The sequence below is a fragment of the Enoplosus armatus genome, chromosome 17 (assembly GCF_043641665.1).
Source record: "Enoplosus armatus isolate fEnoArm2 chromosome 17, fEnoArm2.hap1, whole genome shotgun sequence".
Classification (NCBI taxonomy): Eukaryota; Metazoa; Chordata; class Actinopteri; order Centrarchiformes; family Enoplosidae; genus Enoplosus; species Enoplosus armatus.
The window spans coordinates 16,704,497-16,717,045 of NC_092196.1; the positions used below are offsets into that span (position 1 = coordinate 16,704,497).

The following is a 12,549-nucleotide window of genomic DNA, read 5'->3' on the forward strand; positions in this document are numbered from 1 at the left end:
CTTTATTTTAAATTCTATGACGTAAAATTCTATTATGTTTAAATGAAGCTTGTGAATTTACATTCACGGCCTATTGATGACTTGGTGCAAGTCATCAATGTGCACACACCCCCTCTGTACTGCAGAAAGTGGTGTCTTGTGCAGACCGCTGTTGCCATTGGTCAGACAGACGCTGACAAAAAGTGGGACGTTCCCGGAAAAATCACTAACCGGAAGGGAAGGCCAGAGCCCAAGAAGAAGAAGACAGCCGCTGCCGATGAGACCAGCGAAAGAAGAAAAAGTATTGTAAGTCAAATAACTTGAAATTATAGAGGATCGGGGTAAAGAGGAAGACTGAACGCATGTTGGACTTTTTTGTCGTCGAGCTGTTAACCGTATTTAGACACCCTCTGTCAAATTGTGCTCAACCGATCATCCAAGTCCGGGTACGGTCGAAATGTCCATCAGACTGGATCGAGAGAGGCTACGAGCTTCTAGCCCTGTGAGACCACATGAAATGTCCAAAAAGCCTCGGCTCAACCATTGCTGACAAGACATATGGCATGTGTTTATGCCAGCAGCAGACACAATAACAAGTCTGAGCCCCAGAGTTTGTCAAATGTCAAACAGCTGACGACGTGGGGCCGAAAAAAAGGAAAGTTGTCTATTGACGTTTTTCGTCACTTGGCTATAGCTGCTAATCTAAGCTAACGCTATCAGAATTCAAGTTTTCCTTTCCAGAGTTTAGCATTCGTTTTTTGTCGACGATTCACGCTAGCAGGCTAGTGCTAATGCTAGATAAATGATAATTTCAACAGCTGACGTTAGCTAGTCGACGTAAGTTTGCTAGTAAGTTGGCAGACTGCTTGGCACAACTACTAGTGTCCGTGTTATGCTATCCAAGTTACAGATGGCGGTCCCTTTATTTTGACCTGCTATCATAGCTAACGTTAACTATAGCTTTCCTTTACTAGCCAATATAGCTACATTCATTTTACATTTTGGTTAGCTAGCTACGTTATGGTAATTGATAAATTGTTTTTATAACATTAAACAGCGAACCTGTGCATTGTGTTACGTTTACGTGTTAGCTAGTTAAGACAGCTTATCAATCTACTAAAGCTAGTCGCTACCAGGCAGAAGCAAACATTTGAACTACCTGTCTTTTACATTTTAGATGTGATTTGATTCCAACTGTATTGATAACATTGGTAGCATGCACTAGTTGGGTAGTAGTACAGTTTTCCCCTAGTACAGTAGATATCATTTAAAATGGGTCGCTTGACAGTTTTTATCTCTGTTTTGTAATGTTCTTATGGTTGTAATGTTAGATGCATTTTTAGCATATATCAATTTACAAGTTTGCCTTGAATCTTTGACACAGGCACTAAGGTAGTTGATAGGGTTCACAGTTTCTCACTCAGGCCAGTAAATACCAGGGAGGGTGCACTTTTAGCAGTGCTATCGCATTAAGTGTCATAAATGTGTCATTACTGCTGACAGCATTTGTGTTGTAATTCAGCTAATTTACATTGTTGGGGTTATGTGTCTGCACGTGTGTCTCCTTATGTTTAACAGCAAATACATTCACAAATGCATGTATCTTCATAGCTCCTGTTTATGGCTTAACAAGGGGAGCAGAGTGTGGACCTTTGGGACAGAGAAGGGATTCACAGTTACTTGCTCTTGTGTTTATGGTGTATGGACTTTGTCCCTCTAAAGTGGTGACACATCTTTACCAACATGCCCTGATAGAAGGACTGTGTATGTATCCCCCATCAGTATACTTATTATTTTTGTTTGGGTTTATTAATGACACCCCTCTTTTTTTTTTTACTCAGGCTGTGTTTCAGCACTGTCTAAAGTTGTTGGTCAGTACTGTTGAATGTACAACTAGGCCTAGAAGTGTGTTTTCATTTCATTTCATACTCCTAAAGTGTATTATGAACTGAGTACACAACTGTACATCAACTATGCTATAACTTGCATTTTTTATAAATGCTGAAAGGAGCAGATTTTGAAGTTTTTGTTTTGATCATTTACCAAAAACATAAAAGGGACAAAGGTTGTTTTATGTGATTTGGTGAGTTGTGAGGTGCAGAAAGGATTTTATTTTCTTTGCAACTAGTATGGAAACCAGTATTTGCACTTCGATTTTTTTTCCTGTGTCTTGTTTAGACAGGAAAGACTGTGCAAGACTCAGCCTATACTGTAAGAGCAATCTCATATGGGGAGCAGTTATGTAACTTGGTACCTTTTAGAACCTCTGTTGTACATTTATGTTTCAGATGATAAATGGTTTTTAAAGTAATTGGTTAATTTTGAATTGTTTTACTGTGATTTGACAGGGAGGTGCAGATTTTGGCTGTGCCTACGGATAACTATATTTCTCTGTTTGGGTACTGAGCTTTTCACAGAAGTCACAAGAAAAGGAAGTGCCTGTGATTTCCTATTGGCCTTGCTAACTGCTAGTGATGAGTGTCCTGTTTGCTTTTCCTGAGTTATGTCACCAGTTTCCCTGTCACTGTCTCCAAAGCCATTCTTTATTAGAAACTTGAACAGTAGAAGGCTTAACCTAGGAAGAGCTTTTCCATTTCATTAGAAAATCTCAAGGATTGTTCTGCTTTCATATGTTTGTTGTGTTACATGTAACACCCCTTTTGCCAGTTGTGTGTGGGTCTTGGATACATTGTTTCACTGAACATGGACATGTACTACTTCCAGACGAAAGTCTGACCATTTAGCATAACAGACAAAAGGAGGATGGCAATGCAGCCCCTCATATCAGACACCACCAGTTCTTCCAGGACCCCACCCTTCAAATGAAGTGAGCGGCAAGTCCCTGCTTGTTTTCATGAAACTGGAATAGTGACACCAACCACAAAGGTTGTTGGACTGCTCCTTAAATGGAATCTGTGACTGACTTCAGATTTTTGCACTCATGTTGGTGCACTGTTAATTTATTTTCTGTAATCAATAGCGAAGTTCCTTGTGAAGAACTTATCCTGATATCAATTTTAGATTGCATGGCCTGCAATGGAAACATTTCCCAGGTATTCTTTCTTCTTTATTTGATTGTTGTTGAACTGAGGCCTCTAAACTGGCACTATGGGTTGAAAACTACATTTAAACTTCCATGTTTTTTTTCATGCTGAGGATGAAGAGAGGAATTCAAACTTGTGTAAATATTTGTGCCAAAGTAGTTTCAGACTGACCCCCGAAAGACACTGCTCAAAATATCATATAGGACACTGTATGCAAAATACAATATAAAATGCTTCTTTTCTTTGAAACTGGCAGTCTTAAAACAGTCTAGGAAACTGTTAACAGGAACTCAGATCTAATCATTGTGCTGAAGTTGGTAGTACAATGAATGTTTGAACATGAACCTTTATACTTCATACTGTCATTAATGAATAATACAACAATCAGTATCGTTAAGTCTTAAGAGGAAGGGAATTGTTTTTTGACTGTGGGAGGCCAGTGTATGCTTTCAGAAAGTGAACAGCAATTATTAATAGGACTATCATCGTTTTTCGTACAGGTTTTGAATTTGAAACGCACTGCCATAAAAGAGTTCTGTGTATCTACACAGGTATTTAATTTGTGCACACATTCTCATATTTAGGTGTTCAATGCACTACACTCCCTGCTAAGTGCTTTAATATCATGCTGGCAGCAGAGCGTACAGGAGGCCATGATGAATATTTCACAAGCTCTCCCTCTAGTTTGCACTTTCTTCCTGCCTCCTCTCCTCCCCCTTTCTCTGACCCATGTCCCACTCTCTCTCTCTCTGACCCACTTCCCTGTGGAGGTCTTCAGAGCCCATTAGGGATGCCATCAAAGCATCCGTCGCAGGCTGTTTAAGATGTGAGCAGGTCTGTCTCAGTGCAACAAAGAGCCTCTGATTGCAAACTAGACAGCCACTTCTACCTTTTACATGAACAGTTACTACATCTTCAATCAGCAGGTAACACACTGTGTGTATAGAATTTGATGTAATAGCCTAATTGTTTATTTTCCTATTAATAGTTGCCAGTATCTATTTATCTTCAGCCCAAGACATACAATCTGTTTTGCCTCCTGTATGCTACTCTTTGTCTCTGAAACATCCCTTCCCCATATCCCTGTGACTATGCTGTATAATAAAACGTTGTCCTAATTCCTGTTGATGGTATAGGTCTATATTACCCACCTGTCGTATCCAAACCTTCCAAATCAATAGTTTCACCGAGCCAGCAAAGTGCGATGAAGGCTTACTTTTTTGTTAAAGAAAACATGCATGTACAACTTTTTATATTTTGTCTAAAATTGAATTCCAGCTAATTGTCCCTGAAGTTTCAGTCTTCTGGACATCTTCTCTTCAAGAAAAGCACTTAATTTTAGGCGTTTGCTTGTCAGGGTGTTTTGTAGGTCTGTTTCCACAAACCCAGTCTATCGCCCCCTCCCTCTCTTTGCTTCTTCCAGTGAGGAATGTGAACAGGTGAGAGATCAGCTCTGCTGCTTGCAATCAAATGAGTACAGACTGACTGACCCAGTGCACAGAGTGCCTTTATTCCTTCTCCAACTCTGCTACCGCTGTGAAGGATTCCCTCTGCTCTTTCAGGCCTTGTGATAGTGTGTGTCCACTAGTTAGAGTCAAGTGAGACCTTTATGCACTGCTGGTGATGTCTGCTGTAGTTGCATACAGCTGTACCTCCATGCACACTTATTAAAATCAATAGGAAACAGATTTGGTTGCATGCTGAAGTTTGAGATTATTTCCTTAATCATGACACATATAATGCCACTGTGTTATAGCCAACTTATTTTGAGTAAAAGGGGAAAATCATAAAGAAACTGTATGTTTCTTGATATCCCATGATGCCCTGGGATTTCTAGAAATAAAATAATGCTGCGAAACATAATGGTAGAAGTAGACATGCACAGCAGAAATTAGTTCATATAATGAACATATGCACCATGGTTGGTACACTGTTAAATGTAACATGCCAGTTCTGAATATTTTATGGACAGAGCCGTGATCTCTTGTCACATGCTGAAGCTTAAACCAGACTCAGCTACAGGCTGAGAAAAAGTCTGGCACAACTAATCTCTATACACTATCAGCAGTGACGTCTTTACTTCACTTCTCCTTACTCTTGACTTTTCCCTTCTCACTCAGGAATAGTTTAACCTCCTGCTTGTCCTCAGTATACATTGTCTCTCTGCATTAAGTCCCAGTGACAAAGCTGAAGCTATCCCAAGTTTTAATGTGCTCAGCAGTAAAATGTCTTCTGCAATCTTCACTTCCTGCTTTGAGCTGAGTTGTGTTTCCTGTCCTTTGACCAAGCAGAAGCTGGCTGACCTCATGTGTATCAACCAACTGAAAAAAGATTTGGTTTCAGATACGCAAAGCAGGCAGAAGTAAAGAGAATAATCATTGGCTTATTTTGGCATCTTGGTATGCTGCTATAAAGCAAACTTGTTTGGGCCAAAATCTATATAAATAAATATATATATATATAAATATATATATATATAAATAAATAAATAAATAAATAATTCTGACTTGCTGATTAATGCCAAGGTTTTATATTAAGTTCATTATCTGTTTTTTGTGTCGCTACATGCCAACAGCCACAAAGATCTTAATACCATATAGTTGTGGTTTAAAACTGTGGCCAGAAATCTGTTGATGAAGAGATGACTCACGGGAACAAATGTGTCGAGCTTATGCTTGGGGAGGGCGTTTAATGCAAATTCCTAATTTGTATATTATAACTGAGTGTATTTTCATATATATTTTTTCTTCATTTATTTTAAAATGTTTATTTATTCTGTGTATTCTTTTAAGCAGTTAGGCTGAAGTGAAGCAAAAGTAAGAATTTCATTTTATGGTGTATAGTGCACCATGTCCTTGTCAAAAAAGACACCCTGTGGGAACATGACAGAGGACACGGCTTCAAATAAGATGTGAGAGTTCTCTTGTTTATACTAAACATGGTTAAATAATAAAGTCTTTATCTGGAGGCCCAGCCCCAGTGTGATGCAGGTTTCTGTGTCAACAACTTCAACTTCAAATTGTCTGATAATCTTGGCTAAAACAACAGCTTTAGTGCTGATATAATTTACAGTTACACAATATTTTATTTGAGTCATTACTCTTATTGGCAAGTGCCTGCAGGACCAACAACAATCATCTCTGTTTGTTTTTTAATTAAACGCCTCTTCGAGTTTCAACTGACTTAAATATTCAACAGATAACGTGGTTGTTTTAATGAAAGCCTGTTTGGAGTAACAAACTGAATATGTTGTGTTTTCTAGCTCCCACTGGTGAGGTCTCCTCTTCCTCTGGCTCATCTACCTACCTGAACTGAACTCACCCCCCCCCGTCTAGCTCAGCCTCACCCAGCCCTCACCAGCCCCTGCACCAGGCCCAGGCCTAAAGTCAACCAGACTTCCTCCCTCTTCTCCCGGCTTCTTCTTCGTCTTTCTCCCAGTTTTCAACACTGCGCTATGGCAGGGCGAGGCGGACCAGCACGGACCAACGGCACTGCAGCAAGCAACAAGATCTGCCAGTTTAAGCTAGTGCTGCTGGGGGAATCAGCGGTGGGAAAGTCCAGCTTGGTGCTGCGCTTTGTCAAAGGCCAGTTCCACGAGTACCAGGAGAGCACCATCGGAGGTGAGGGTTTTGTGTTTGATTCCTGGGATTGTCTCTGCTCTGTCATGTTTTAAAAGCAACACTCTTGTTCTTGTTATCGCTTTTACACTCAGCTTTTTCAACGTGTCAGTGGACATAGAATGAGTGCTGGAGTAAAAAGAAACATGTCCTTGCCAGTACGGAGGAATGGCTTGCTGTGTTAATGTTTTCTGTTGTCGGAGCTTGTGCAGGAGAAGGAGTGGCAGAACCAGTTCACCTGCCTCTCCCCTGCTCCTCACACATGGCAGACGTGTATATTGATTTTGCCGACACAGATTACATTTCTTTAAGTCTTTCGACAATGAAGAGCTGGAAATGAGCAGAAAATGACTTTAGATAGTCCTCTGTAAATACCAGCTCTTAAGCAGCAGAGGAGTGAAGTTACAGGAAGGAATTGAGACAACAAGGGGGATTTCCTGGACCTCCTGTAGATCAGTGAAGCTGATCAGAGTATTGTTACATTTTAAAGTCTAACTTTGACATTTAGCAAAGTGGTGGGGTTAAATCTGTTGTTTTTTTAAGAGCATGGACACTACATCCAGAGGGCTACATAAGTAAACTTTTAACTTAACTTTAACTGGGATGTTAAGTGGAAATCCTCAGTCCAGTGACAGGTTTCCACTGGAGCTGCTGACTTCTGAGACTGGGCTGCTTGTTCATTATTTAATTAACCCCACTGGCCTCCCACACAGCGGAGGTTTGTAGTGAAATAAAACATGTAAGGTAACTAATAAGGACATTAATAATTAATCACTGAATTTTATCAATCAAAAATATATTACGGAAAAATGAACAAAGTTGGTGCAAAATATTTGTGGTTCTAATTGTTTCATCTGTGCAGGTGCTTTTCAGCAGCCAGACTTATGTTGAACTTCCATACAAATAAGAAAAGTACGCCATGCGTACCCTGAGCAGTTGGTCAAAGGCGATGCCAGGCATTTTTGCCTTTTAACTGACGATATATGGAAGAAGAGAGGCAGACAGAGAGGTAGATGACATTCAACAAAGGTCCCTGGCCAGATTCCAACCAGAAGAGTTGACCTTAACCTTCAGGTCCCCGTGACGGCCTGCGAGAAGTTTTCACACAAACTGTCAACTCTTCATCCAACCAGTTCAACTGCAACTAACGATTATTTTCATGATCAATTAATCTGCTGATTTTATTCTCCAGAAATTGTGAATCTGTGTTTTGCAGAGAGATGATGTCTTCTGGTTGCTTGTTTTGTTTGATCAACAGTCGAATCCCAAAGACAATTCATGCACATTGATGTAAATCAGAGAGAAGCTGCCAGTGATCACAATGGAAGAGCAGGAACTAGTGAAAGTAGAAAATAACTGAAACAAGTTTATTAGACAGCTTTACTAGTAGACTTTGCTAATTATTGTAAGACATTAATGTATTAACTAGCAACAGAACTTCTTTCTGTGTCGTTTCTTTTTTGTTTCATGTTGCACCAACATTTCCACCATGTTTCCTACATCCTGTGAGTATTGAGGCTTTAGGATGTCGGGACAGGAAGCTCGGTGCTTACACTCACCAAAGACTCAAAACGAGTCAGCATGTTTTATATTCCACTGAACTTGTGGTCAGCTGCACGCCTGGTCAAAGATTACAAAGCTTTAAAATATGTGCTGTGCAAGTGAGCGCTCAGTTTCCTCCGTCATGTGACGGTCGGCTGAGTAAGCCAGTTGTATGCCGTGATGCCTGCTTGTTATGTATCTAGAGTATGTTCTTAATGTATACCTGATTGTATTTCCAGCTACACTAACGCTGGACGATATGGTCCATACAGCACCATACCTCCCCGAGATTTAATTCAAATCATCTTTTTTGCGTTTTTATGGTTCCATGAGTTTGTAACTTTCCTCCTTGTTTCATCAGAGTCTCAACCGCTGCATTTTGAAGTTTAAATGTTAAACCCCGTTAACAGGTCTGTGATTTTCTGCTCAATCTGATGTGTGTTCTTCTCTTTCCAGCTGCCTTCCTCACACAGACGGTATGTTTGGATGATACAACGGTCAAGTTTGAGATCTGGGACACTGCAGGGCAGGAACGGTATCACAGCTTGGCGCCCATGTACTACAGGGGAGCCCAGGCCGCCATAGTGGTCTACGATATCACCAACACAGTAAGTTGTATGGACTGTAACAGGAGACTCGTGTCATTTGTTTGCTGACTCTTGTCTTCCAGCTTTGGTTGATGATTGCTTAATTGCAAACGGCTGCGGACCTTTGATCTTTTATCTCTTACAGTCATATGTAACATGTAAAAGCTGTATCAGGCATTTAAAGTTTAAAAGCACTGCGTCTTATGATCATTTATGTTGTACTTGTTTTCTTTTAAAGGATACATTCACACGTGCAAAGAACTGGGTGAAGGAGCTCCAGCGACAAGCCAGCCCGAACATTGTTATTGCACTGGCAGGAAACAAAGCAGATCTGGCCAACAAGAGAGCTGTAGATTTCCAGGTATATATAATACAGGTTTACATGTCTTTTACATTCTTGACTAAATGAATATAAGCTGTCAACTTGCACATTGCTCTGTTGTATTTATTTGTTTAGGAAGCACAAGTGTATGCAGATGACAACAGTTTGCTCTTCATGGAGACTTCAGCCAAGACTGCCATGAATGTCAATGAGATTTTTATGGCTATAGGTAAGAACTAAAAATGCCCAGTAAATTTTCTCAGGTTGGCATCTTTAAATTCCTTATTTTATCTGATCATCAGAAACTCACTTTACTGTATAGCAAATCCTCACACTTCAGAAGCTGGAAGCAGATAATGTTTGTGATTTTTGCTTTAAAAATCACTTAAATTATTAATCCATTATCAAAATAGTAACTGATTATAAATCTGTTGATGGACTAATCAGTTTATTTGCTCTTTTCCTCGTCTTGCACTTCGGTAAATCGAATATCTTTGGGTTTTGGACATTTGATGAGGTCACCTCGGGCTCTAGAAAATAAAAAAACTATCAAGAAAATAATTGGCAGAATAATCATTAATGAATTTAGTAATTTGTTGCAGAAATTGATTGATTGTACTCCTAACCCAAAACAGCCAAGAAGCTTCCGAAGAACGAGCCTCAGGGTGGAGCGGGCACCAGTGGACGAGCCAGAGGCGGAGTGGACCTGCAGGAAGCTGCGCCACAGGGCAGGAGTGGCCAGTGCTGCGGGGGGGGGAACTAACTAACACGACAATGAGTCCGCTGATCCGAACCAATCTACAGCTACGATCAACCAGACCAGATATTAGCCAGCTGTCAAACAATGTCCCATTGGTCAAACCCAACCATGGTCAGACCAACCACCCGATGAGCAACACAGCACCAATTAACTGTTTGGCAAATGAGTCCACTGGCCAGTAAACTGCCAGACCCCATCGACGGTTCAGCTGATGAACCAGACCAAGAAATCCACCCCAGAATCATGTTTTAACCCGGGACTTGCCCATCCATGACCTCTCTATTGATGATGGACACTTGACGTCACCTTAGGAGGGGAAAAAAACGTCCCATTCATGGAAGAAGGAAAAAAAAAAAGAAGAGATCATTCATTACCAATGGCACTTAATCAGGCCATCTTGCTCACGTTTGTTTCTGTATTTGTGTAGAGGAAAAAAAAAAAAATAACACAACAGGAAGGAATATAAAGCGGCTGATTGGCCCTGTCCTTTCTCTTCTACCCCCTGCTTCCCCACGCACCTTAAATTTCTAAAGTATTTCCATCATGGTCTTATGACACTGTCAAAACTCCAGGTGCATGCAGCAGTCCTTCGCTTTTCTGTCTTGTTCCTGGTCAGCTTCCTGGAAAAGATGAAGAGAGAAGGTTCGTAACAGGAGAACGGGAATGGACAGATATTTCCTTCCTGATAGAGCTGTGTAGATTGAATTATTACATTGTTATTATTATCACTATTATTATTATTACTTCAACTTCTTTTCACACAAGCTGTTCAGTATGATTTTAAAGCCTCAACTTTAAGGTTTTACAATCCTCCATCTATGTTATCAAACCATAAACAGTAAATAGTACTTTATTAACATTGTCACCCATAAGTAATTTTAGCATTAATGTAATGTTTATGAATCATCAGTGTATAATGACAAATACATAAAGCAAGATTTGTTTTCTTGACCAAAATCACAACTGTGTATTGACAACATTGCTGTATTTGTATCAGACTTTTCAAGTTTATAATCAATCAGTAGTTATTGTCAAAACAATATCTTCCCAATCTCTACATGATGTTTTGTTAACCTTAATTATTTTGTGATGGATTTTTTTTTTTTATGTCTTAATTTTTTTTCTGGAGATCTATGGTATTAAATGCACTGGTTCTGTCTCATCATCTTTGTGAATTGAGATGTTATCGTCGGCTTCCTTTTCCTTTTTCTTTTCTCTCTTTGTTTTTACTCTTGATATCAGGGAGGGATTGCTTTCAACAGTGTTGTCATCCTGTTATGGCATCAACAACTAGCACAACAGTACCTGGACAGCAGCCACTGCTGCCAGGTGGGGGATGGTGGGGATGGTGGGGAGGGTGCGGTCATGGGTAGAGAAAGAAGGGAAAAAAATGTAATTTTACCAATAAACAAGGGGAAGGTATCTTTTCTGTATGCCTGTTTTAATCATTTCACCGTATCCAAATGTTAATGACTCAGACAACCACCAGTGGAACATTTGCTTTTGGTTTATCTTTTATTTAAACCACCTTTGCTCTGAGTTCAGACAATATAAAAGGTCAACATGAAACTAATTCTGAACTATCTAAATTAAATATATCTAAATAAAATAAAGAACCTTTTACTTAGATTTAGACTTCAATGTAAAAAACAGAATGAAACCGAAGAATGACATTTGTATATGTATGTGATTTTTAATACTTGTGCCCAAAAACTACATTACCCACAATTATCACCAAAGGAGAGACTTGTGCAAGTGCACTTGTTATGCTGGTAACCCCGAGGATTGTGTTATTACGAAGTACCTGTGTTGCAAGTTAAGTCATGGCTTATTTTGTGCTGAATACTACTTTAGATTATACAACTGAGTCTGTTCAAAGCAGATATACCGACACTTGTGATTACCTTTCCAAAAAACAAAACAAAAAAACAGCCGAAATAGATTGAGTGTCTCTAATATTATGTCTACAAGTAAGTAAAGAAGGTAATATTTATTGCAGGGCTGTTTAATCGAATGCATTACATGGTGTAATATTGTTTGACAACAAAATGATGATCAAGATTTTATATATAACATATTATGTATGTATACCATGACTGCGAACACCCTTATTGATATCTCCAAAGAATATCAATAATCAGAATTAAAATCTGTATCATTCCCACTTAACAGCAACCACTAAAAAGTAATTCATACGATCATGTTGTTGTTTTCCGATCGCTTCAAAGAGTGACGTTATTTTGAAAAGGTACGACCGGAAGTGGTAGTATGGTATTATATTTGCATTGACGCTAGTCTGACGAATCTAATTTAATGCGTTGCAGTTCACGACTGTGACCACTGGAGGGCAGTGAACGCTCACGATTTTGAACATACTCGAGTCAACTGTCATTACCTACTACCTATCAGTGCTCAACAACAAGGCAGGTTAAGGTGCTGTACATAAGAGAGTAAAAGGCATTAAGTCAATATATAAAAGAAACACATAAATAGAGAGTGACGCGTATAAATAGATTTTAAAAGAGTTAAACAAAATAGAAAATAAAACAAGCTTAAATTGAAGAAAACAGACATGGAGGCAGACGGAGACGAACTACTGTTACGTAGAAGCCAATGTGTGGGTTACGATCATCGACTGAGACAGCCAAAGGCATTGTAGGCAGCTACTTTTAAAGGTTAACATTACAGATTACATAAC

The 12,549-nt window shown here is 39.5% G+C and overlaps 1 protein-coding gene across 1 annotated transcript; it reads left to right on the forward strand.

The window, feature by feature from the left end:
- Nucleotides 1–215: 215 nt before the first annotated feature.
- On the forward strand, nucleotides 216–11,273 carry rab5c (RAB5C, member RAS oncogene family). Its single transcript, XM_070922689.1, has 6 exons — nucleotides 216–285; nucleotides 6,286–6,643; nucleotides 8,639–8,790; nucleotides 9,008–9,130; nucleotides 9,227–9,320; nucleotides 9,727–11,273. Exons 2-6 carry the CDS (start codon nucleotides 6,478–6,480, stop codon nucleotides 9,852–9,854), a joined length of 663 nt encoding a protein of 220 aa, XP_070778790.1. The 5' UTR covers nucleotides 216–285; nucleotides 6,286–6,477; the 3' UTR covers nucleotides 9,855–11,273.
- The last annotated feature ends 1,276 nt before the right edge of the window (nucleotides 11,274–12,549 follow it).